We start from the raw sequence: 27,542 nt of genomic DNA on the forward strand, positions 1-27,542 counted from the left end.
TCATTCCTTTCCAGGGGAGGCCTCAGAGCCACTGCAGGCTCCAGCTCATGAAATAGATCCTAGCCACCTAGACAGAGGGCTTGGTTTCTGCAGGTATGATTTGTGGGGTCCCTGACTCACATGTCCCCAAATATCTCTGCAGTCCCACTCTGCATTCCTCAAATTCCAGCTCTCCCACTGTGTCAGGGCATCATTTTCAAGAGGTTCTTGTTCAAACACAAGTATTCTACATGGGAGTGGGAGTGCATTAGCCCATTCACAGATTAGGCAAATTGCTTTGCCATAACTAGCAGAGGAAAGTCACCCAAAGTCACGATAGGAGAATGGGAGGGGGCCAATGCTTCTTTTATGTAGGGGCCTTGGACAGAGCAAATATAACAGGTGCCTTGGATGTTAGAGAAATGAGAGGGGGCTGCAAAGGGAACATTAACTACCTCCTATTTAGGTCAGGGCAGCCCTACACTCCCGCCTATCAGCACAGCCAGCCTTGCCAGGGTGTGTGTGTAGGGGAGAGAGGGTGGTTCACCAAATACTTCCTCATGCAAACGCCTGAAAATGACCACTGGCCATTAGATTTCCTCGTCTTGCAGATTTTGCACACCATTCACTGAAGGGTCCAAAGCTGTGTGGATTCTTCTCACCCGGTGTGAATGAGTTTATCAGAGAAAGCTAGGTCAGAGCCATTCTGGGTAATAGAGAGGGAGAAAGTGCTTGAGGGCCAAATGGGAATCCAGGAGAAGGGGAGAGAGCACTGGGCAGGCAGAAACCAGTTCCCCTCCCCTCGATTTGCAAGACAAATTCACTGCAAAGCAATTTGTTGAGTGACCAGTGCGCTAGTAGCCCGGAGTCACTCTTGCTTCTGCCATCTTGCAACTCTTTTCTGGGGTGGGTGAGCAGGAAGGAGTCCCTGCTGCTTCTCAGAGCAGGGTGAGCTTTTTCAGGCAGCACACAGCATTTCTGCAAGCGCTCTTCCAACCCAGCGACAGCCTTATCTAGAAGCTTTCTGGTGCTGACAGCGGATGCCTTGTGATTGCTTGGGAACTGGGGTGGTGTTTGTGGCTGTGGGCGCGGCTGGAGTGACAGTCCGGCAGCTGCCGCAGGCTGCTTACTGCGGGAAGCTGACTCGCAGCGGCAGCCAGCCTTGACTTGGTGCTGACGGCTGAGGTTTTAGTGCTTACTTGGGCAGCACAGTCGCTCTGATGAGCATTTGTGGGTCCTGAATGCATCAAAGCCGCAAAACCAGCAAGCCTGGAAAGAAAATAGCTAATGCTTGCCGCTAATGCTCTGGGACGGCCGGCCCCTGCTCTTTGAGGCCAATGTCAGGATTTCAGTCCGGAGGCATTCTAGATATACTATCTGACCAGAGAATGCAGGACACGAAAGGGATATTAGAGGTCCCTGAACTCCACCCTTTCATCTGCAGCTGAGGAAGTTGAGGCCCAGAGTAGTCAAACAATTGACAGAGGCCAGGCAGCCTCTACAGGGCACACCCACACACAGGACCAACCTGGAATTCCCAGGGAAAAAGAGTTTTGGTTTTCTTCCCCCTAAAAACTACTGTGATAACTGGCTGGGCACAGTGGCTCACATCTGTAATCCCAGAACTTTGGGAACCGAAGCAGCTGAATCACTTGAGGGCAGGAGTTCGAGACCAGCCTGGCCAGCATGGAGAAACTCTGTCTCTACTAAAAATACAACAATTAGCAAGACTTGGTGACACACGTCTGTAGTCCCAGCTACCCAGGAGCCTGAGGCAGGAGAATTGTTTGAACCCGGGAGGCCAAGGTTGTAGCGAGCAGAGATCACACCACTGAATTCCAGCCTCGGTGACAGAGACTCTGTCTCAAAAAAACAAAACAAAACCCCAAACGACTGTGTTTCTTTTTATCAGATGATGAAAGCATATCTTCCCTTTTCTGGTCTCCATGAAGTTTAGCGCTAACGAATGGATGTGACCTCGGCAATTGATCTCTAGGATTTTATTCATCTCCCGATCTGCAGAAAATCCCCCTTCTTCCCTTCCTGGGTCCCGCGCTTCCCTCGCAAAGGGCAGAGAGTAAGGACCCTAGCCACGACAGGGGCCTCCTGAGTAGGCCTGCCTCTCGCAGAGCTGCACTCTCCCTCCATCCCAGATACTGGCTCAGTGACCTCCGTCTTCTTTACGATTTTTGAAAAATGTTTTCTCACTTCAGTGTAAATTTGTCTTTAACATAGTCACCCTAAATCACTTCCAAGTCTATTACTATGGGGATCTGAATCCACTGTTCTCAGCAGGGCCACTGAATCAAACCCCACTGGGCACAGTTCATGAGAGAGATGCAAGATGGCCTGGGAATGCAATGCCTGTAAAAACCACATGGGGACGGGACTGCAGAAGCACTGGTCTCAAACACAGGTGTGGGCACTGTTGCCATCAAACGCTGAGCAATTGCTTAACCCCACTCAACAAATATTTATTGAGAATCTAGTCTGTGTCTAGCCCTGTGCTAGAAATGAATCAAACACAAACTATTTCCCTTGAAGAACTCAGTTTTGTAGGGAACACAGATGCATAAAAAATAAACGCAAAATCATGTGAAAAAGGTCCCAAACAGCATGTAAAGGGGTAGAGGTGGTACAGAGGAGAAAGGAGTTGCTCTGTCAAGAAGGCCTAGAAAGCTTCACAGAGGCCTTTTCAAGGCAGAGGAGCCCACCTGCACAAAGACAGGGTTGCAAGTTCATTAACAACAGCAAGATGAGAAGCGTGTCTGAGTTTAGATTCTAAACCCATAAGCTAAAATATGCTACCAGCTCTCTCAGCAAGTAACCTCCTCTTCCTTTCCCAAAGCATTTGGATACAAGGGATGCACAAACATCCAGACCCCAGCAGCACCTCTCCTCCAGCAATTGGTCTTAGTAGAGACCAATTGGCTGCGTCTACCTACTTAAGGGGTGGTGACAGTCACAAGTCACCACCATTTAGCAGCGGAAGTTGCTGAACATCTGAAAACGAACCTCCTGCACACACACACAAAGGAGCTTGTACAGCTGTCTTATTAAATGTATAGCTAGTTTATTCAGGAGACCACTTCTGATATCCAAAAGAGCATTTCGTGGATAAGTACCATATCTAATACTTCCTTTTTCTTTAAGCAGATTTTTTCATTGCTCAAATGAGAAGGAGGAGGAGGAGTGCAAATTATGGGAGCTATTTGTTCTTAGCTGTAACTATGGACAGAGATGAACTGTAATTTACCACCTCTTCAAAACTGAGAATCATGTTTTACTTTAGCTAAATCAAGTTTAAGTTAGCTTGGTTGCTAAAAGGCAGCTTGCTGAGACTTGCTTTGAATCTTTTTGGTGACTCCCTCTCACCTTCACAGCCACTTTTCTTGAAGCCAAACGGCAGACACGCTGTTAAAGGGGATTGGGGGTGTGGATAAATCACACATTTCTTCCCTCAAATAACAGGGTGTAGAAGATAAACAAGAAGGAAGTGGAAGGATATAAGAGTAAATGATTTCACTAAATTAGAAGCTGGGAAGAAAAGCAGTAACAACTTGTGGCCATTTTTTAACCATATGGCTTTTCCTGGAGGAAAACACTAGAGTCCTTTTCCTACAGATACTGCCTCCCGGAGCTCCAATTACATGTGTTTTAGACCAGCTGATGTTGTCCCATAGCTCTTGGCTGCTCTGTTTTGGTTTGTTTTTCCCCCTTCTTTTCTCTCTTTTGTTTCAATTTGAATTATTTCTATTGACTTATCTTCAAGTTCTTTGATTCTCTCCTTAGCTATGTCCAGTCTACTGATGAACCTGTTGAAGAAATTCTTCATTTCTGAGAAAATGTCTTTTGCTTTCAGCATTTCATTGTACTTTTTCTTACAGTTTCCATCTCTCTGCTGAAATTTTCCGTCTACTCATGAATGTTATCCACTTTTCCCACTAGATCCTTTAACATATTAATCATAGTTATTTTAAAGTCCATCTAATACTTCCAACATCCAACATTGTGGTCATCTCTAGGTCTGATTCTGTTTATTGCTTTGTCTCTTGAAAATAGTTCATCGTTTTTTTCTTTTCTTTTCTTTTTTTTTTTTGGTGTGTGATAATTTTTAGTTGAGTGTCAGACATCAAGCATAGAAGAGCAGTAGAGACTGAGGTAAATAGTTTTTATGGCTAGAAATGAACATGCCTCTTCTTCTGTGAAGTTGTCAGCATGGAGGTGGGAAAGCTGAGTCAATCTTAGGGGTTGACCTGAGTTTGAGTTTTGTTGTTACTTTCAGTGCACCACAGCCTTCACATTCTTATAAAGGTAGACTGTGGTTATCTTGAACTTTGAGTTGGAGCTGGGGTGCTAGGGTTTTTCTGGGTGAGTGTTCCTGACCTCCCTCAACTTCCAGCCATCCTGCATGCCTGGGCCTTAAGTGAAGTCTTTCTCCATGCTCCTACTCTTCTCCCAGCAGTGGCCTGCTCTTGCTTATTATAACATGTTAGGCTGGTAGTAATGAGCATGTTCTCTTTTCTTGTGCTCCAGCTTCAGTGTTAGGCAGGCTCTGTACATCTGGCCCTCCAAGGTGGGATTTCTCTTCCATGTTTAGCAATCCTTCCCCCTTCTCTGTGGCAGCAAAACCTGTCTCACTTGCATTGGTCTTGGGTGTGAGTTTCTTGTTCCTCCCCCAGCAGTCGCCGACCCCTGCTTGTTTTTTTGTGTGTTTGTTTTTATTTTTTATTATTATTATTTTTTGAGATGGAGTTTCGCTCTTGTTGCCCAGGCTGGAGTGCAGTGGCATGATCTTGGCTCATTGTAACCTCCACCTCCCAAGTTTAAGCAATTCTCCTGCCTCAGCCTCCCAAGTAGCTGGGATTACAGGTGTCTGCCACCACGCCTGGCTAATTTTTTGTATTTTTAGTAGAGATGGGGTTTCACCATGTTGGCCAGACTGGTCTCAAACTCCTGAACTCGGGTGGTCTACCCATCTCGGCCTCCCAAAGTGCTGGGATTACAGGCGTGAGCCACCATGTCCAGCTGCCTGCTTATTATTGGTGTAGAATCCCGGGCCCAACACAATCTCCAGCCCCTCCCCTAGGAGTCCCAGGGTGGCTGCTCCTACCTTCCCTGCAGCAGCAAGTTGTTGGCAGGAATGTTTCCTACCCTTCCCCTGGCTGAGGCAGTTTGTTTCTATTCCTCCTCTAGGTGTACGCTCTAAGGATTGGTGTATCTCTATATGCATGCACTGTATATACACATTCATGTAATCACTACCCCTCAATGTCTACTTCAAATTAAGGTTCCTGAGTGCGGGTGCAGTGAGTGCTGGATAAGCCAGCTCAGGCCTATGGGGCTGACACATGGATCTTTGCTTGACCATGTCCTCTGGGATACAGGTGCAAACCAGGCCCAACTGGCAGATCTGTGGGCTTCAGCCTGGGGCCAGACACTGCCTCCCATACCCGGACAGCACTGGGTTAACAGGCCTGCTCTTACAGGTAGGCTGGGCTGGCTCCTGGCCATGCAGGGATCTCTGGTCCCCAGGACGGGGACAGGGCAGGTGAGGATGCTGGGTGGGTGGGGAAGAGCAATTGCTTTGTTCACCTCATGCACCCACAGGGACCTGGGAGTCCCATTTACAGACGGGTGGGGCTTCCAGCCCACTCCACCCAGAACTGGGCTTCCCTCCTCTCAGAGTGTCCCATAGGAGTGGGGTACGAGAGGCCTGTTTTATTCTCAGGATTAATGTTACCACAATTTCAAAAATAAAAATAAAGGTGAGAGGGTCTGTTTTTGCCTCACACGAGGGAAAGATCTGGAGAAGCAGTGAAAGCTTCATGTCCATTCCTCCCTCCACCCCTGCTTGAACAGCCAAGGGTCACCTCCTGCACACCTGGCTGCCGAGGGGGCCTCATCTGGCTCCTGACATATCCCAATACTTCTCATGGGGGGCCCATGGAGAAAAGCCTGTTCCAGACACACCAGCCCACACTTGGCCTTCAAGAACTTTTAAGATTTTGGTGGCTGGGTGTGGTGGCTTGTAATCCCAGCACTTTGGGAGGCTGAGGTGGGAGGATCCCTTGAGCCCAGCAGTTCAAGGCTGCAGTGAGCTATGGTTGCACCATTGCCCTTGAGCCCGAGTGGTGGAGTGAGACCTTACCTTAAAAAAAAAAAAAAAGAAAAAGATTTTGGCTTGTATGGTGAACACCACTCTTTCCCGACCTCTGCCAAAGCTGAAGTGATTTATGTGACCTGCTTCTTAGAGGGCCTTGCTTCTGTTTGAAATTCTGTTTACTCGCCTGCCTTACTACCTCAGGCAGGCATGAGATGGGTTCAGGAAAAAATGACCATTTTGTAGATTAACGAGTTTTTTCTCATCGTCAGGGTAGGAACCATGCTCTCTGCAGCCTTCTGCATCCTACATACTCCCTGTACTGAGCCCTTAAGGCCAGCTGGCCCCATATGATCTCTTTCCAAATGGTCCTAACACAGCAGATAACCTTTTAAGGCTCTTTTTGGCAAAAATCTTCATGCCAAGCACACACACCTGGAGTTGTGCATCTGCCTTTGCTTTTTCAGGTGAAATGTCAATTGACAGGATTGTTCTGAAAAGCGATCTATCTGTGTGGTGGGCGGGGAAGGAGACCTCAGCTGGCTATGTTTCTTTTAACATTTTTACAAAGAAGAAGAAAAAAGTCACATTCAGCCTGATTGATTCAATTTGGAGTATTTTCTTGCACCAACTGTGAGAAATTCCATTGGCAAAATACACAATTCCAGACATTTGTTCTCGTTAAATGATTCCTCTGTTTAGCTCTTCTGATTGCCCCAATTGCACTAATTGATTTCCAAATGTATGAATACAGGAGACACAGGGAATTTAACTCTGCCTGTCAAGAGAAGGGGAACGGTTTGAAATAGAAAGGCCTTGGTGTCTCTGCAAAACTGCAAGAACATCTCAAAAGCAAATGCCTACATTCCCATGAGGACACACAGCCCTCACACCTCCTTTCCACACAGCTGTTTATTTCACCTGTGCACAAGGCTGGCCCTGTCTCTATGGAGCAGGCAGCTTCAGCTGTGTCCTGTGACTGAGGACCTCCCCACCCCACACCTCCTGAAACTCACTGCTCAGACCCCCACTCCCTTTCTTTGAGCTGTATTTCTGGAGAACCTAGGAAACATGTTCATATAACACTCGGGAAACACAACGTTTGCATCCATCAACAGCTACTATCCAATGATTGGTCGAGCCAGGCCCAGAGGCAAGGGAGCACTGGCCAGGGGAAGATGTTATGGGGATGGAAGGCACTGCAGTCCTGGAAAAAACAGGCCCAATAGCAGTGGCAGAGACACCAAGGAGTCTGAGGACCCCAGAGTGAATAAAATGAAAGGTGAGAAAAGAAATGCCTAGATGCTTTTACATTTACCCATGCAGGCAGTAAAGATCCGATCAGAAGATCTTGCTTGTGATAAGGAGGAAGCTGTCTACATAGTGGATGCTTCTATTTAATATCCTAGGTTAGTGGGATACATTTCATATCCCAATTTCCTATTCAATCTGGATTCTCTGTTGAGTTCGCCATAAACAAGCAAGTGTTATACTCGATGTCACAGAAGCTTAATTCCCCAAATAGCAACCAACCTGTACGTGTGTTACCTCTCACTTTGCTCTATTATTGGTCCTTGTTTGTGGAACAGACAGAATATATTATATTTGCAGGTCTGCAGCCCTGCAGCAGAGTAGGAGAGAAGAGCCTAAACTGGAGTTACAGAGAGGGAAAGGACTGGAGTGACTGCCATTCTTACTCCAAATTCTGAAACTGATGAGAATGAAAGAAAGAGTAGGGAAGAAAGCAATGCAAAGACCATGGAGCCACAGGAAACAGAGCGGATGATGGGAAGGGAAGGAGCGACGGCACGATGGTTTGGCTGGAAGAGGAAATGAATTGAGACACATTTAAAAAATTACTAGAGCTATATAAGTTTTGATTTCTTTCCTCAAATTGCCTACATCAAATTTTCAACCAAAACAGAAAGGAGATCAAAGCTGAAGGGGTGCTTTCCCATCTTCCCTTCTCATCCTTCTCCCTCCCTCCCCACCCAGCTGGGAGAGATGTCAGCCTTATAGGGCAGTGAGCAGAGAGGTGCCCTGCAGGGCATGGGCAGCAGCATGTCTGGGGTCTGAGAAAGAGGACAGCTAATGGAATGGCTGGGATGTTGTCACACTGAGCAAACGAGTCAGTGAATACGTTAAGGAGGATGGGCATCAGTGGCATTCAGGCCTCCCACTGTCTGAAGGACTGTACAAACATGGGGAAAGGAAAGGCTAGAAAGAATTCTGAGCACTGGGCTGGAATCGAAAAAATATTGGCGTGATCTCATTGACTCTTAAAATATATATACATAGACAGCTGTAGATGTAGTTAACAGACTCGGGTATGCACACATGCATGCACACAGACATATGACAACCCGGAGCAACTGGCACACTGGAGACCAGACCCTGGTGTCTGAGTGCTGTCTCCACTAATAGGAACCAGGGATCTTTGGAGAAGCGCTGAGCCAGGGCTGGGGCAGGGCAAGTACAAAATGAGCCTGGGGCACCTTATGCCAGAAAGTAGGAAAATGCTCAAGGAATGAGGAGGACATGTCAAAGGATGAAGAAGCCAACTGATGGGAAGGACTCCTACTGGCCCAGCTTAGACTTGACCATTAAAATAAGTCATGGGAGTATCAGGTTGAAACCCATCAAATGGAAGATGGATCCATGAGTCCAAACAGGTCTACACAAATAAAGAAAAAATAAATGAATGGGTAGAAGAAAAAGCTTATCCTTTAGTAGAATGCCAGCTAAAAAATGTAGAAGACATGATGGAAATGGGGAATTACTCTCTGGAGCCACCACAGCAGTAGCTGATATAGGCAGATGTCATCAATGGGCTCGCATCAATGGATCCCTTTAGACTGAAATTTCCCTCCCCCAACACAATACTGATCAATTACAAAGGGAAAATCAGTGAACTTACAGTAGAAAAACGTGGCTGACACCAATTTTACTGGGTGATCAAGATTAACATCCCCAGGAGTGGGGAGGGAGCATGGTTTCTATGGTATTCCTGTCGAGCATGGCCATATGGCCATGAGGCAGCATCAGACAGACAGCTGAGGTTCAAACTACAGCATGGAAACAGTCAAACATAGGAGAAATGGGCACGCTGAGGGCCTATTCCAGATGGAAGGAGGCTGATGAGATGTGACAACTAAATGCAAAATATCTTCCTGGAGAGATTTCTGAAACAGAGAGAGACAGAAAAAGGTGGAGGGGAACAGAGGCAGTGAGAGAAAACAGACATAGACAGAGAGACAGAGAGAGAGAGAGAGGAAAGGAGGGAGGAGAGCAGGAAAGGGAGGTGAGGGAGAAAGAGGAAGGAGTGGGGAGATGTGAGGGAAGGAGGCACAGAGAGAGGGATAAATTGTTGGGACAGTTGGCAAAATCTTAATGGAATCTGTGGATTGGATGGTTGTGTTGCATCAATGTTGATTTCCAGATTGGCAGGCACGTGGGATGGATACATGGGAAAGTACCCTTACTTTTGGATGGTATACACTGGACTGTCTGGGGATGTGCAGAATCATGTCACACGTCCTACATTATAGACAGATGGACAGGGACAGGAAGTGCAGGAGAACGGGCATAGAGAATGCAGACACCAGAGACGCAGGAATTCTCTTTATGGTTCTTGTAACTTTTCTGTAGATTTGGAACTATTAAACGATGTTTTTAATGCGAGGTAAAGAGGAGTGGTAGTGAGCTGCAGAGGCTGTGCAGGAGAGGAGTGATGTTGTGGGGGTAATTCTGGGGTCTAAGTAGGGGACAGGTGGCACACTGGGGCTTCTACACATTTGGGAATCACAGTCAGTATGAAGTTATAATTACATCTATCTGTCCTGGTTTTTCTTTCTTTTTTTTTTTTTTTGGAGATGGAGTCTTGCTCTGTCGCCCAGGCTAGAGTCCAGTGGTGCGATCTCGGCTCACTGCAAGCTCTGCCTCCCAGGTTCACGGCATTCTCCTGCCTTAGCCTCCCAAGTAGCTGGGACTACAGGCACCCACCACCACGCCCGACTATATTTTTGTACTTTTAGTAGAGATGGGGTTTCACCATGTTAGCCAGGATATTTTCCATCTCCTGACCTTGTGATCAGCCCACCTCAGCCTCCCAAAGTGCTGGGATTACAGGCATGAGCCACCATGCTCGGCCGGTTTTTTTCTTTCTTGCTTTTAGAGGTTGGGCCTTGCTGTGCTGCCCAGGCTGGAGTACCATGGCTATTCACAGGGGAGATCACAGCTCACCACAATCTCAAATTTCTGGGCTCAAACGATCCTCCTGAGTAGCCGGGACTACAGGTGCAGGGCCATGCCTGGCTAATTTGTTTTTTAATGTTTAATTTCTAAATTATTTATTTATTCTGTAGGACAAGGTCTCGTTATGTTGCTCAGGCTAGTTGTGAACTCCTGGGCTCAAACCGTCCTCCCGCCTCATCCTTCTGAGTGGCTGTGCATCTGTCCTATTTGTAAAGGATCCGTGAGGCACGACCTTTACTGGAGTTCTGATATTATTCCAGGAATGGAAACCCCAGAGTGCAATCAAACATGCTAAGAGAACATCCCTCAACCCACACAGAAACCTGCTGATGGGGGAGACCTCTTCTGAAGGGCAGGCCTCTCGTTCTGTGGGACCACACCACCTGCAGCCTCTTTCTAACCCAAATAGTTTATGGCTCCCCAGAGACCGCTTGGTGGGGAAAGGTCTGCTAAAAATACATGATCTTGGAATCTAATGAATCAGAAGCCAGGCAGAGCTGAAGCAACTGCCATAACCATAGTAGAAAGTCACACCTGATCTCCTTTGCAAACCTGTCTCTTGCCTAGGGGCAGGAAAGACAGAATAAGAGAAGAAACTGAGAGGACAGCACAAACTCAGAGAGAGGTGGTGCAGATGGAAAGGAAGGCGACCGGCTCTGAGCATTTTCCCTGTTTGCTTTCTTGCAATCTAACTTTAGCCCTCCTGCCCAGGTAGCACTTAGGATTCACAGTTTGCTAGATACTCATGAGGAGGAAAAACACTCTAATCCTTTTCATTACCTTAAAGAAAAGGAATGCACAATGATTTTAGAGCTCTGCAAGGAAATGAATCAACCCCAGCTCACCTTCTTTCTACTCTGATTGTACAGAACTCGCAGCAGCCCTGTGCTCTGAGAAATCCTGTAGTTCAGCAGCAAATCAACTGCAGAGGTTGATAGGCCCTTGGGAAGGTGGAGGAGGAAGTGTGAGCTTGAGTTAATGAGAGAATGGGACTCTGAAATGCAGCTCAGCAGCTAAGAATATCTCCTATGGACTAGAAAGAGCATCTATGCCCAAGATCTTGGTATTCTTTTTAAAAGCAAAACAAAAAAAGACCCAGACTTTCAGAAGAAGGGCAGTGGGGTCAGGAGAAAAGAACCCTGGACTTCTAAAACTGTCCTTATCTATGACCTCCCAGCCTTCAATTTATGCTGCTTTGCAATGACAAAACTGCTCTGAGCTTCTAGTTTCCTCTGAATTCCATAATTCCAAGAATAAGACAACGTAACAGCTTGCAGAAAACAGTTAAGCCATGTGTTTTGCATGTACAGAAAAAAAATATGCCAAGATTCATATAAACTGTTAACAGTGGTGTCGGGGAACGTAAGGGAGTTAAAATCAGAGCCAAGGCTTGTCAAAACGGACAGAAAGGATTTACACCAAAGAAGTCACAGTCGAACGCAAATAATCGCGGCCAATTCTCATTCCTCCTCTAGTCTCATCACAACCATGGGATCTGCTTTCAGCATTTCCTCTAACAACCACAGAGGCAAATCTTCCTCAAGGCCCAGACCCAGTGTCATTTTGCCTGTGACTTTCCCTGTCTGCTCTCTTTGCCACGCTGTACCCTATTTCCAGCCCCCTAAAAGTGGATTGCTTTCTTGGCCATGTTCCCATGGCCCTTGATAACTCTCTCAAGACCCTCATCACACAGAATTGCATTTATCTGCGCTTGTGTCTGTCTATCCCAAAGGCCTGAATTGTTTTGCTCACCTTGGTAATCAGGTCCTAGCATGGAGCCTGGTGCATAAGAGTTTGCAGAATTGAATGCACTTTCATGGAACCACACACAACCCTATCTTTTTTCTTAGTCTCTCAGCACTATGAAGATCACATCTGGTCTTCATATTCTAAATTCCTAGAGCAATGAAAGCATAAAGTGGAGTTTAGAGAGTGTGCTTTCCTTGCACTATGTTCCGATCATTCCTGAAGGTGCTAGTCACCCTTTGCCTAGTCCCTAGGATTCCACGGAATGTCGCTGCTGTGACTACAAATGAAGATTTTTATGTAACTGAACTGGTCAACTAGTTGCAGAGGAAGGGAAAATGAAATCAGTCTGGGGTAGATCACTCAGAGCAATAACAGGCTTGCTGTACAGTGTCAAATCCATCCTCTGAGTGAGTACAGAGGCTTGGGCTGGTCGTCTCAGTCCTGGGCTCTGAGGTTCTTCACCTCTCTGAGTCTCCCCAGCCTCCCTGGTCAAGTACCTGCTCTAACCAACTCTCAGGGTAATGTGAGCATTAATGGTGGAGCAGGCACTAGGTGCCAGGCATAGGGGCACCTAGCTGCATATCTGGTTTAACTATTTAACACAGAGCACTCATTTCCCAGGTGAGGGCTCCAGTGAAACATTTTCTCTTCCTCATCACTATTCCAGAGCTGCACCAAGGCAGCAAGTCTAAAGAAGCTTTAATACCACAACACCATCATATTAGGAAGGCTTTCTGTGTGTTTTGGGGGTGCAGGTAGGATCAGAGAGCTATGTAGTTTAATACATTTTTCTATGCTTGTCAACAGTTCCTAAGAAAAAACCAACGACAGAGAAAGGTGCCAGGTTCTAGATCTATACAGATCTAGCTCTAACCTCCTAAGATGGATTGACCACCATCCTCATCCTCTTTCATTTCATGTACCCCAACCTCCACCAAACTGCCCCCTGCCCCAGTGCCCTATGGCACTCCAGCCTTTGCAGTCCATTCCTTCTTACAGCAATTCCTGTTTCCCAGTTCTCTACTAGGAGACTCCTTCCTTCACGACCTTTCTCTGACGCATTGGCAGGCCAGCCATTACCCTTAGACCAGAAACGACGTAAGGGCAGCTCCCGGGACCTGCTCACCTTTGACTGGCTGGCTCTTGGAACATTAGAACAACAAAAAATATTTGTTGAATGAATGATTACATGGACAAAAACATCTGCTGTACTCCTTTAGGATGGCACTTACAATACTGAATTTGTAATCTTTTATCTACAAGCTGGACCTTTTACCTGCCTCCGAGTTCTTTGAGAACAGGGCGTGAATTTATTCATCCTAGTTAGCCCTAGTCTCTAGCATGGTGCACGGGCCATTGTAATTGGTCAATATATGTTTGCAGAATAAATGAATGAGCAGAGAAATTTCATTTTGGACATTTTTTTTTTTTTTGAGATGGAGTCTTGCTCTGTTGCCCAGGCCGGCAGTGGTGCAATCTTGGCTCACTGCAACTTCTGCCAGGTTCAAGTGGTTCTCCTGCCTCAGACTCCCAAGTAGCTGAGATTGTAGGCATCCACCACCAATGCCCGGCTAATTTTTTTATTTTTAGTAGAGATGGGGTTTCATCTTGTTGGTCAGGCTGGTCTCAAATTCCTGACCTCAGGTGATCCACCTGCCTCGTCCTCTCAAAGTGCTGGGATTACAGGTGTGAGCTATTGTGTGTGGCCTCATCTTGTACTTCTTCTTTTTTTTTTTTTTTTTTTTTTTTTTTTGAGACAGAGTTTCGCTCTCGTTGCCCAGGCTGGAGTGCAGTGGTGCAATCTCAGCTTACCACAACCTCCGCCTCCCAGGTTCAAGTGATTCTTGTGCCTCAGCCTCCTGAGTAGCTGGGATTACAGGCATGCGTCACAACACTCAGCTAATTTTGTATTTTTAGTAGAGATGGGGGTTTCTTTATGTTGGTCAGGCTGGTCTCGAACTCCCAGCCTCAGGTGATCTGCCTGCCTCGGCATCCCAAAGTGCTGGCATTACAGGCATGAGCCACCGCGCCCAGCCTCATCTTGGACTTCTTAAGCCCAACTCACCAAATCCAAAGTCATACAGCATAAGATATTCAGAAGTAACTTCTAGACCTCAGTTTCCTGAACTACAAACTGAAAATTGAATGCCGTGAGTTCCACTAAGCCCTAAGATTCTATAGCGTGGAAAGGTCATAATTATCACCATCACCAGAGCCCAAGAAATCCTGATCAAAAGACTTGGCATTTGGCTGCTGTAAAAAATACTACACTGTAGCAGAAATTATTGTTATAGGTGCTCCATTTATTCCTAATGCCAGCAACCCTTTACCTTCGAGATAAACAAGAGCCCAACAATAATAGGGCTTCCTAATGCACATTTCCACACAGTGGAAATTTAGGGCACATCCAGGGAACTGGCATGGTTTCAGGTGCTTTCAGTGGGCTTTTGCACTGGAAATCGTTTATGCTTTTGTGATCATTCAGATGGTCGAGCTTCTGGAAGCTGCAGCAAATATTGCCAAATACTCAATCTGTGGGGCTAATGTCAGCATCTGAGCCGTGTTTATTGCAGGAGTCATTATCCTAAGTATGCACGATTGCACAAGGCTCTTACAAAGTGATGGTGCTTAGTCTAGTTCCTACATGGACTAAGTATAAAATATATAAGCTTTCACCATTCATAGCTACAGCAAACAACATCGCTGCTTTTTTTTTTTTTTTTCTTCAGTCTGTCAACTGAGTTTATGAGCACCTACTATAGGTTAAGCAGGATCCTGATATGGAGCAATAAGGAAAGCAAAGCCCTCTCCCCTTAAGATGCCTACAATTTAGTGAAGACAAAAATAAGCAGACACATAAATGCGTATGAAGGCAGGCAGTAGCAAGCACTATGGAGAAAAATGAGACAGGCAAAGAGGACCAGTGGCGCCTGGGCTGCTCCGGGAAGTCCTCACTTTTAACTCTGCCTTACACTGAGTCGTGGATGACAAGGCTTCTCCTTTTCATGGAAAATTATCTCCTGGAGCCTCAAGCTCTTTCTTTCCTATCAGGAAGGCCAAATGAACCAGCAAGTGTCAGCGTCATCGGAATAGAACAGAAAACTAAAACCATGAGGCTTTTTGCCCCTGGGATTCCAGCTCACAGTCCCCAGTGGAGCATCCACGTCAATCTGACAGTTGTAGGAATTCAGGGGACACAGGCTGGCACTGGTCTTTTCTAGTTTTATTTTATTTGGTTGACTCATTAATGTATATAGTCAGTTACTTCATCCCAGAAAGTATTTTTGTATTGCTATAGTCTCCATGAGAAAAAATTTTGATTTGATATCAATCTAACAATAATTCTGGAAACTGAGCATGTGAAGCTAATACAGGTCTGTGCACAATTATGTGGCCATTTATTAAGACAAATGCCAGAGCATCTAATATAGGACACATCCTATGCCAGGTGCTGTGGAAAAACAGAGTCCCCAGTCATGGGCTTTGCCTTCCTGTAGTATGGAGCCCACCAGGAGAGGGAAGACCTGCTCAATGTTACTACGCCACATAGTGGGGCCGGCTAGGCTTAAGCCTTAAGAGAGGTACTGACACATCACAAAGGCAGGGATGGCTTCAAGCTATGGGGATCAGGGCTGTCTTCACAGTGGCTGTTGAGCTGAGATGGAATCTACCAACCCACTGCTATGTGGCTGCTCCAGCAGCAAGAATGACCCAGTCCCGGGCTGCGTAAGGGGCCCCGGCAAAATGTGTGCTGAGACCACCACATCTGAGGTGATGACACTCCAAGCCTGGGCAACAAGTCCTCTGGCCTCCCCACCTCTCTTCTCTCCCCCTTATTCAAAGCCGCCACAGGATTCCACCTGGCCCCCTACAGCAGCCTCCTCACCAGTCTTGCTGCTCCTGTCCCTGTGCCCCGAGTCTGTCCTCCACACAGCAGCGAGGGCAATTGTTTAGAAACCTCCATCAGCATAAGCATCTCTTGTGTAACACCTTCAAATGACTTCAACCTTATGGCAAAATCTAAGCCCTCACCAATGCAAGCCCTCCTTGATCTGGCCCCAGGCACTCCTCCCACCCCACTGCCTACCACCTTCCCTTCCATCACTCAACTCCAGCCTCGCTGTTCCCCAAGCAAACCACTGTCACTCCTGTCCCAGGGCCTTTGCACGTGTTTTCTGCTCTCCCAAGAATGCTGTTCCCCAGAAACCACATGGCTCTCTCCCTTACTTCTTCCAGGCCTCTTAAAAGTTGTCTCCCTAGACAGCCCTCCCAACCACCCCACCAAAATAGACACCTTGACCTTCCTCCTCCCCAGTGTCTCTCATCAGCTGACTTCATGTATGTGCCCATCCTCTTAGCTATTGTCTATTTCCTTCACCAGCACGCACAGGCCACCAGCATGCAGACTATTTTGTCTGTCTTGTTCAGTGCCTAGAATAGGCCTGGCACAGAGTGGGTGTTTAATGAGTGCTGTGGAATGACCCCACACAGGCGAGTGGGAGTATATTCAACATGCCTTTCCTCCCTGCTCTCATCAGCCCCCACCAGCACTTGACTTCCTCGAAGGCTGAATGACTTCCAAATATCTATCTTTGGGCTGGACTTCTTATCTGAATTCCGGGCTCAAATATCCAACTGCTTACTATATATTTCTGCTCGGATTCCTCAGAGCCTCCTTACCAGGATCTGGACACAGCTCTGCTTTTGACTCCTCCCCCATGTTTCCACACCCCGGTCCGCTCCCAGTATCCCTCATTTAGCGGATGGTGCCACCACCCACCTGCCATGGAAGCCAGTCCTCCGAAGGTCATTCTCAAGTCTCCTTCCCCTCAGTGCCCCATCCAACCCATCACCCAAGCCTGCTTGGCTTTGCTCCATCTCCACAGCCATGACCCTCATCCAAGCTGCCCATACATCCCTCCGATGCTGCTGGGCACACACAGGCTCCCCCACTGCACCATTGTGCCCTCCGCCTGTTTTCCACGAGGTAGCCAGTGAGACCCTTTAAAGCACACCCTTAATCACATCACTCCTGTGCTTGAATCTGTGGTTCACTTTCCTCTATGCTCGGGAGAAAGACTGGAATCCTTCATGTGGCTTCTACAAGGGGGGGATATTCAACCAGGACACAGCAATACAACTGCGCAGGTGTTAAATGCTGAAATCCAGGTCAGTGGCCACTGCCGCAGGCTTTTTTTTTTTTTTTTTTGAGACAGAGTCTTGCTCTGTTGCCCAAGCTGGAGTGCAGTGGCTCGATCTCGGCTCACCGCAACCTCTGCCTCCTGGGTTCAAGAGATTCTCCTGCCTCAGCTTCCTGAGTAGCTGGAATTACAGGTGCCTGCCATCATGCCCGGCTAATTTTTTTATTTTAGTAGAGACTAAATAGTTCCACCATGTTGGCCAGGCTGGTCTCAAACACTTGACCTCAGGTGATCCACCCACCTTGGCCTCCCAAAGTGCGGGGATTACAGGCATGAGCCATCGTGCCCGGCCTGCTGCAGGCTCTTAAGTACCCCATCCCTGCTGCTCTGGCCACTGTCCCCTTCCCCCAGGCCTCTTCCCTTCAGTCAGCAACTATAGGGTTAACGTCTGGTGCAGCTGGTGAGCACACACATGCATGCACACACACTGCTCTGGCCCAGGGGCACACTGTCCCAGTTGTTTATCATTTCAATTTCTAGTTTAGATTCGGGGGTACCTGTGCAGGTTTGTTACACGAATGTACTGCATGACGCTGAGGTTTGGAGGACGTATGATCCTGTCACTCAGGTAGTGAACACGGTACCCAATACTTAGTTTTTCCACCCATGCCCTCTTCCTGCCCTCCCCCACCCATAGTTCCCAGTGTCTCCTGTTCCCATCTTTATGTCCCTGTCCCAGTTACTGAATGTTGTGACTCTCGCCCCTACCTGTAAGCTCCAGCATGATCCCAGCTCCACCTCGCCTGGCCTCTCGTGCTATCTGCACTGCGCCCACTCTGGCCTTCCTTCAACCCCCTGCTCCTTTCCCTGCCTCTGGGACTTTGCACAGGCTGCTCTCTAAAACCAGCATGTTCTCCCTTGCTTCACCTCATTCGCCCCTGCTCCTCCCTCAGCTCAACTGTTTCTTCCTCATGGTAGCCTTCTCTGACCTCTGACTCTAGGGAAGTCCTCTCATATACTCTCTGCCTTCCATTCATGGTTCCTAACACAGTTTTTAGTATGCATATCTGTTTGTGTCATTATTTGATTAATAGCTGCCACTGCCAATAGACTACAGTTCAGAGTGGATAAGGACCATGATTTTAAAATGAAATTATTCTATTCCTTCAGCCCAGCTCTCCATATACATGTGGAGATGCACAGAAGTACATTGGACACAGCCATCTAAAGTGCAAACAATAAATTTTAAAATTGGCATTCATATAAAGGGGCTCATGTATGCATACATGTGTGTTCTTACATACACATTTCTTCTTTCCTGTAGACATGGTCATGAGAATGATGATAGAACATTAGTAGGCACAGTCTATGCAACAAGGAACTGCCCTGAATATTCAGACGTCTGTTATATAAGCCAAGAGTTCTTCTTTCTTCACTACTTAGAGTAATTACTTCCTATTATGGCAAACAGTATGCATTCTTTCCACAAAAACATACTATTTGAAAGTGTGTTACTTATGTAAGGATAAGTATTTGCCCTGTTACCACCACTACAGTCCATCAGCTCAGAAGATTCAAGCTGAAAGCAAATTCTCTTGCCATGACCCCGGGACAACAGCTTGCTTTTATGCGTGTTTTAAAGAGCAGAAGGCTCTAGTAGCATTAAGAGGCTGGCCCTGTGCACATTAAGCAGATGCAGGATCGTCCCGCTGGGTGCACTCATGGGTTTCATGCAGGCATGGGTTCAGTCACTGGAGTCCTTCCCCCACTACCAGGACTCTCCCGCCAACAGCAAAACCAAACTGCCCTGTGCAACCAGAATGAGGTTCAGAGAACCCTGATCAGCTCCTTTCCAGGCGCAGTCACCTGCAGCTACCTGTCCTGCTCAGCCATAGACCATAAGACAGGGACCAACAGGGCCACATCTGGCAGCTGTGGGAATTAACCAGCAGCAAGGGGCTTTGCACTCGATGCATCCTGTCTTTCGTTCCCTTCTGACACTCATTGCCTAACTTGCAGCAGTATCCTCTTTGAAAGAGAGGCCAGGCTTAGCCAGGACTGCAGTCTTGAGTCTGAGGCAGGAGCCTCCCCTCAACCTCGAGCAGGGCTGACAGCCACTTGTCACTGGCGCTGAGCCGATCGGAAATGGTGTCAATAAAGTGCAAATAATCCCTCAGTGCTTGCTGCTCTCTGAGCCCAAAATGAACCGAAGAGGTGCTCTGAGGAGAGAAGGCAGAGTGACAAGGCAGTTATACCCAAGGCCTCTCCAACGGGAGACCAATCAGGACATAGCTATTCCCCGAGTGGCATCAAAATCTTCCAATTTCACACCGAAAATGAGCCCTGGCTCAAGTCTCACACACGTTCAGTTGTCCCCATTTTAGCTGAGTGGATTCCTTTGAGAGCTAAAATCTTAACCCTTGAAAGGCCTCTGAAGGTGTGATTCACCTCCACTGAGAACTGCACTGCAGAGAAACACATCTGCAGTTCTCCAGCCATAGTAAGAACAAAGAAAGCCTCTAGGTGTGCATCTCTGCAAGCCCAAGAACACATCCCAGGTGGAGAGAGTGAGCAATCCCCCTGCCTATGGGGGGCTGGGGCAACACAGCTGCAGCCTGTGCAGCTGCTTCTGGAGGTGTGGTGCTAAGAAGGTCCCAGACCCTGTCTCCTGAACAACTCTCACACCAGGACCTTCATCCTGCCCCCAGACTTTGCTGCATCCACCTCTTGGCATCAAAATATGGGCTTAGACTTTCAACCTGCTGTGCAAAGGTCAGCCTGAGCGGATGCTTGGTTACAACCACCACAATATCCTTTGGGCTGTGGATATGTGGATGTTGGCATTTCTGGGTGGAGGGATGAGAAAAGGGGCGGAGGGCCTGGTCCCTCATCCAGTTTGCAAATTCCAGTCAGGTCCACATACCTCACTTTCCCTCTGAAGTGCACTGCCAGAGGCTTTGCTTCCTATCAGACACCTACTTCTGTTTCCTATCACACACAACACTGCTCCATTCTCTCTGATCTTTTAGTTGTGAATTTCTACCACTGCAAGACCAACTTAATCCAAATGGGGTCTCAGTCCTAGGAATGGGGGCAGGTAGTACTTTGCATTTTATTTATCTATTTATTTACTTATTTATTATTATTGTTATTTTTTTTGAGACAGAGTTTCACTCTGTTGCCCAGGCTGGAATGCAGTGGCACGATCTCAGCTCACTGCAATCTCCACCTCCTGGGTTCCAGCAATTCTTCTGTCTCAGCCTCCCAAGTAGCTGGGACTATAGGTGTGCACCACCATGCCTGGCTAATTTTAGTATTTTTGGTAGAGACAGGGCTTCACCATATTGGCCAGGCTAGTCTTGAACTCTTGACCTTGTGATCTGCCCACCTTGGCCTCCCTAAGTGCTGGGATTACAGGTGTGAGCCACCATGCCCAGTCTATTTTATTTTATTTTTGAGATGGAGTCTCGCTCTGTCACCCAGGCTGGAGTATAATGGCATGATCTGGGCTCACTGCAACCTCCGCCTCCTGGGTTCGAGCAATTCTCCTGTCTCAGCCTCCCAAGTAGCTGGGAGCACGCACCACCATGCCCAGCTAATTTTTGTATTTTTAATAGAGACGGGGTTTCTCCATGTTGGCCAGGCTGGTCTCAAACTTTGACCTCAGGTGATCCGCCCGCCTCAGCCTCCCAGAGTGCTGGGATTACAGGTGTGAGCCACTGCACCGGACGGTATTTTGCATTTTAAACAGGGGCAGGAAGGGTAGGGAAACTGTAGATGAGGGGGTAGGACAGGGGCACGTGGCCCATGGAAAACAACCTACATTCAGAAAATCTGGCCCTGCTAGCTTGGAAAAGTCACACAAGCCACTAAAGTACAGAGGAACCATGAAGACATTATGCTAAATAAAAGAAGTCAGTCACAAAAGTACAAATATAGCAGGATTCTGCTTCTGTGAGGTCCCTATAATAACTCGTAGAGACTGGAAGTTGAAGGGTGGTCACCAGGGGCTGGGGAGTAGTCGGAAATGAAGCGCAAGTGTTTAAAGAGTACAGAGTTTCAGTTTTGCAACATGAAAAGAGTTCTGGAGATGGATAATGGTTACAGGATAATGTGAATGGACTTAATCCCATTGAACCGTATGCTGAAAAATGGTTAAGACAGGAAATTCTATGCTGTATATTTTACCACAATTAAGAACACATTTTTAATGGCTCAGATGGTTTAAAAAAGTTCACAATGGGTAAGTGTATTCTAAATTAGAAACAATTAGCATGTGTAACTAAACAACTTAATTGGCAGGCAGATATCTACAAACAAACAAAACCTGTCACCAATCCACAAGCCCAAACCGCACACCTGTTCCCTTCCTGGAGGGTCATTTCCTCTCTATTCAGTCAGTTCCTGGATCTTTGGCTCCAAGCCTGAGTCTCTGCCCTCCAACCCAACCCGAACACATTTTGTTTCCTGGCCAGCCCCTCCTGAAGCTAAGGCTCAGCTATGTCACTCAGGAGCCCTGGAGTGCCAGCCTCTGTGCCAGCCCCACCATCCTCAATCCGAGCCCACCCGCCTTTGTCAGCACCTGACCAAAGCAGGGCCTCATTCCCCGACTTTCTTCTCAGGCTAGCGAGAACCCACACAGACTGCCAGTGGACAAAGGAGACTGAACGTCCCTACTGACACAGAATCTTTCAAAGGCTCTTCCTCCTGCCCCAATTCAAAGGCCACATATTCTAAGACAACAGCAGGGACTGACTGGAACTTCTAAGTGAGAAGACCACAGGGGATCTATGCGGGCCTCGCCCACACTGTGCAGGCATCAGCCCTTCTCTGTGGGGCCCTGGGCCACGGCAGAAGTGGAAACAGCAAGGTTAGGGCCTTTGGCAGGCAGAAGCCATGGGGGAGTTTTGAGGCCACTGGGAAAAGGTTAATAGAGGCAGTTTCAAAGCTCTCAGGAAATGGCATCAGGCAAGAGCTACTCTTCAGAGACAACAGGCCTGCCTCCATCCCACTTACCTGGTTACAGGTGTTAATGTCTACCCCATTCCGCAGGTGATCCAAAGCTTTGTCCAAGTTACCTGATCTTGCTGCTCTCAGAAAGCTGGTAGCAGCATCGGCCTGTGAGGAAAAACAACAGGCGTTGAGTGTCCTGGGTATATTAATGACTTCTCCGCCCCATCCAAGCCCCAGGCCCCTGCAGCAGCCCCTGCATCCTCTGATGTGGCACCCTGGTACCCACAGTGACACCAGGTGTGCACAGGAGACCTACAGCCCCTGGTTGGACTGTTCTTGGGGTTAACTGCCTTCACACCCAGGCCTCCTTTCCTGTGGTTTTTTGTTTTTGTTTTTTTAAGAGAGTCTTGCTCTGTCACCCAGGCTGCTGGAGTGCAGTGGCACAAGCACAGTTGGCTGCAGCCTTGAATTCCTGGGCTCGAGAGATCCTCCCAAGTAGCTGAGACTACAGGTGTGCACCACCATGCCCAAATATATTTTTTAAACTTTTTTATAGAGACAGGGCATCACTATGTTGCTCAGGCTAGTCTCAAACTCCTGAGCTCAAGCGATCCTTCCACCTTGGTCTCCCAAAGTGTTGGGATTACAGGCCTGAGCCACCGTGCCTGGTCCCCTTTCGGTACTTTTATAAGCAAACGTTCTTGGCTTGGACTCAGGAAGAATCAGCCTTTGAGAGGGAGCCCATTCCAATGGCAAGAGCACAGCATAGCCTGGTGTCTCCTTGCTCTGAGGTTTCGGGGGCTCCACGGTCTTGCTGAAGAGTTTGCAATATCACAGAGGTCCCTGGCCCCAAGAGTCATGAATGCAGGCACCAAAGGAACCAAGCCTGGGCTCTTTGGAACTGTTTTGTGTTTTTGTTTTTATTTGCCTGTTTTTCCTTTTTAGAGATGGGGTCTCACTATGTTCCCCAGGCTGGTCTCGAACTCCTGGGCTCAAGCAATCCTCCTGTCCCGGCCTCTGAAAGTGCTGGGATTACAGGCATGAGCTACCATGCCTGGTCCTGTGTTTTTGTTTTTTAAGTAAACAGCACATAGCACTTACTATGTGTTAAGAACCATTATTAGCACTTTACATATACAGTCAAACCCATTTATTCAACCAACCGTGGATGGAAAATTTGCAGGAAAAGAAAATAAAAATAACGATACTAAGATAAAAAGGAATACTAACAGAAGGCCGGGTGTGGTGGCTCATGCCTGTAATGCCAGCACTTTGGGAGGCCGAAGCAGATGGATCATGAGGTCAAGAGACCAAGACAATTCTGGCCACCATGGTGAAACCCCATCTCTACTAAAAACACAAAAATTAGCTGGGCGTGGTGAAGTGCGCCTGTAGTCCCAGCTACTCAGGAGGCTGAGGCAGGAGAATCACTTGAACCCAGGAGGTGGAGGTTGCAGTGAGCCAAGATCGCACCACTGCACTCCAGCCTGGTGACAAAGCAAGACTCCGTCTCAAAAAAAAAAAAAGTAATACAGAAAAGCAATGCTGTACAACAATTATTTACAAAACACTTACAATAGGTATTATAAGTAATCTAGAGATGATTTAAAGTATATATGAGGATGTGGGTAGGTTATATGCAAACACGTTATCATTTTATATGAGGAACTTGAGGAATCTGTGGATTTTGGTATCTGCAGTGGGTTCTGGAACAAATCTCCCACGGATACCAAAGGATGACAATAATATATATTCACACACATGCACACGCACAGATATGCATTTTATCCTAATTTTAAATACCCAAGAAGTAAGTAGGATTGCAGAGTCCCATTTTACAGATGAGTGGGCTGAGGCACAGAGAGCAGAAGTGCCTTGTGCAGCATCCCACAGCAGGGAGGAGGCACAGCCGGGACTCAGATGCAGGTAGTGTGACTCCGAAATTCATGAGCTGAACCTCCCAGCTCTGCAGCCAGCTTGGTCTCAGCTTTAACTCCGGGTGCCCCCCACCAGATTTACTGAATGAGAGTGAAGGCTGTTCCTTAGCTGTGCTACGTCACCCACCCCATGCAGCTCAGACCCTGCCCCCAGGAACATCTGTTTGCTTTAAAGATGAGTGACAGCCAGAGAGGGTGAGACCTGAAGACAGTAAAATAAAGTTTACCAATTGATATGGTTTGGCTGTGTTCCCACCCAAATCTCATCTTGAATTGTAGCTCCCATAATTCCCACATGTCCTGGGAGGGACCTGGTGGGAGGTACTTGAATCATAGGGGCTGGTTTTTCCCATGCTGTTCTCATGATAGTGAATAAGTCTCATGAGATCTAATGGTTTTATAAAGAAGAGATCCCCTGCACATACTTTCTTGCCTGCTGCCATGTAAGACATGCCTTTGCTCTTCCTTCATCTTCTGCCATGATTGTGAGGCCTCCCCAGCCATGTTGAACTATCAGTCCATTAAACCTCTTTCCTTTATAAATTACCCAGTCTCGGGTACATCTTTATTAGCAGTGTGAGAACAGGCTAATACACTCACAAAGACAAATGTAATGATTAAAGTCCAGTGCTCAGGCACTGGAGCTGGTGGCCTAGACTCAGAGCCACTCCACTGGGTCTAGCTGAGTGCCCTCGGGTACTTAGACATCCTCGGCTTCTATTTCCTTATCTGTAAGCTGGGGAGAGTAAAGCCTTTCTTGTCCCCTTTTCATGATGCTTAAAGGAAATAAATAGTGCTTGGCGCATAGTTGCATACAAGGCTGAGTTGAAGGGGTGAGAGTGGTCATATGACAAGCCACAAATGGGAGAAGCATGTGACGCCATTCCCACAGAAGACCCACAGTGGCTTCCTCTCCACCCAGGCACTTTGTCTCCTTCCTCTACGTGCCCTCCTTAAAAAAAAAAAAAAAAAAAAAAAAGCATGCTGCAGTGGGCTGAATGGTGTCCCCCAAAAGATACATCCACACTCTCATCCCTGGAACCTGTGAAGGTGACCTTATTTGAAAAACAAGTCTTTGTAGATGTAATTAAGTCATGGATCTTGAGATGAGATCATCCTAGACTACCTTGGCTGGCCCTAAATTCAACAACAAATGTCCTTATAAAAGACAGAAAAGGAGAAGACACACACGCACACACATACACATGCACACACACAGACATGCATGCACATATATGTGCGTGCACACATGCACACACACAGATGCACGTGCACACACAGCTGCAGACACACACACAGATTTGCACACATACAGATGCATGCACACACATGCACACCAAGAGATGCACACACACACACGCACAGACATGCACACACATGCACACATACACGCACACACAGAGACCCATGTGCACACACACACACATGTGCGGACATACACATATACACATGTGCACACACACGTATGCACACACACAGAGGTGAAGCTATGTGAAGACACAGCCAGAGACTGGAGTGACTTTAGCCACGCACAAGGAAGCAAGGAACCTCTGGGAGGTGGAGGCTCATGGAAGAGGACCCTGAAGCCCTGGAGGGAGTGTGACCCTGTGGAGGCCTTGATTTAGACCTCCAGCCTCCAGACGTTGAGAGAACACATCTCCGTAGTGTTAAGCCACTAAATGTGTGGTGATTTGTTACAGCAGCCACGGGAAACTCATGCACACACTAGTAATGACCACCCTCGAACACCCTCAAACACGGAAGACTCCAAATCTACAGCCAAAGACCAAATAGAACTCTCATCCTCCTCCCCAAAGCAGCGCTTCACATCTTCACCATTGAAACAGGGAGTCCCCAGGGTGTCAGCAGTAGGGCTCTCCAGCCTTCCAGACGGGGTCCTCCCTCCACATTCAGGTGCTGCCCCACACCACCCGCCAACCCCGCCCACAACCCCAGGCCTGCAGAAGTACCACTTCCTCCCTCTGCCTCCCAGCCAACCTCCTCCATCCCTGCCTCACTGGTCTTCCCCAAATCCTGACTTCCTGCCAGCCCTTCCCAACCTCAGGTCCCACATGGGCCCTCTATGATGTAAGCTCAAGTTCAAGTACAAGCCCTGTGGCTGCCTGCTCATAAAGCACACTCATCTCGTTGTCCCCATGGCGGCAGGAGCCCCTTCTCACCTCCCTTGTCCTCTGTGACATTCCCATGCTCTGTCTACCTCCTGGCCTGCACGTTCCTCCTCCCTGGGCCCTGAAGCTCTGTCTCCCTCTGGTTTGCTAATTCCAATCCTTCTTCTGTTCAAGGCCCCGATGGTGGCTACTTCCTGCGTGAATGACACTATGCTTAGACACTCAGTATTTGCCATCTTTAAATCTAGAAACCACAAAATAGGAGCTTGGTTTTTTTTAAAATGCACTTAAAATATCTCTTTCTCTAGCTATTTAATTCAGGCAAGTCTTGCCTCCCCAGCCAAACTGTTTGCTTCATGGGGCAAGGACCAAGTCTTCTATCTCTTTTGAATCCTCCAGAGCATTAAGTGTCTGCTAGGGCGAGGCCTCCCTTGACCTAAAGCACATGGCATTCACATCCTAGGTTCCTCAGCAAGGCATCTGCGGGGCAGGAAATAGTTCAGAAATGAAGATCAAACTGTTGGCTCTCCAGGCACGAGCTGGGTTTCCAGAGAAAACCCAGTCAAGGTTTAGTCTCTCAGATAAATGTCTATTTATGCCTGCTGATTCAGAAAGTCTGTCTAGATTCAATTACTAGAAAAACACTATATTATTCCCCAAGAATAAAAGTGTTAAAGAGACATTTCTCCCACCAATTAACTACCGTTTATGGCACAATAATAGGATTCAGGCTGAAAACCTGAGAATGGGTGGATAAAAATAGACGCAATATCCACTAATGACACTGTTTGACTGTTCAAAGCACTAAATCCAGGAAGAAAAGAAGAATATTTATGACAAACTGGCTGGGCGCGGTGGTTCCTGTAGTATCAGCACTTTGGGAGGCTGAGGCGGGTGGATCACTTGAGGCCAGGAGTTAGAGACCAGCCTGGTCAACATGGTGAAACCCAATCTCTACTAAAAATACAAAAAGTAGCCAGGCGTGGTGGTGCGTGCCTGTAATCCCAGCTACTTGGGAGGGTGAGGCAGGAGAATCACTTGGACCTGGGAGACAGAGTTTGCAGTGAGCTGAGATTGTGGCACTGCACTCCAGCCGGGCAACAGAGCGAGACTCTGTCTCAAAAAAAAAAAAAAGTTTATGACAGACAAGCACATACATAGAGGGTAAGGGAAGCCCCATCTGGACTTGACTGAGGAAGGCTAAACTGTTTCTGTCGTTGCCATAATAGAATACTAAAATTATAATACCAACCATTGGGTCAAATGTATTACCAGCATTATATCTTTTAATTCTCAT

The 27,542-nt window shown here is 47.4% G+C and overlaps 1 protein-coding gene across 10 annotated transcripts in view; it reads right to left on the reverse strand.

The window, feature by feature from the left end:
* The window catches only part of ANK1 (ankyrin 1), a 243,895-nt gene that overhangs the window by 84,315 nt on the left and 132,038 nt on the right, over positions 1 to 27,542 (reverse strand). For all 10 annotated transcript variants that reach the window (XM_033232131.1, XM_033232122.1, XM_033232146.1 and 7 more), the window contains exon 2: positions 22,243 to 22,344. In XM_033232131.1, coding sequence (XP_033088022.1) covers positions 22,243 to 22,344 — 102 coding nt within the window. The remainder of the gene's footprint in view (positions 1 to 22,242; positions 22,345 to 27,542) is intronic.

The sequence above is a fragment of the Trachypithecus francoisi genome, unplaced genomic scaffold, assembly GCF_009764315.1.
Source record: "Trachypithecus francoisi isolate TF-2019V2 unplaced genomic scaffold, Tfra_2.0 Contig01440, whole genome shotgun sequence".
Taxonomy (NCBI): domain Eukaryota; kingdom Metazoa; phylum Chordata; class Mammalia; order Primates; family Cercopithecidae; genus Trachypithecus; species Trachypithecus francoisi.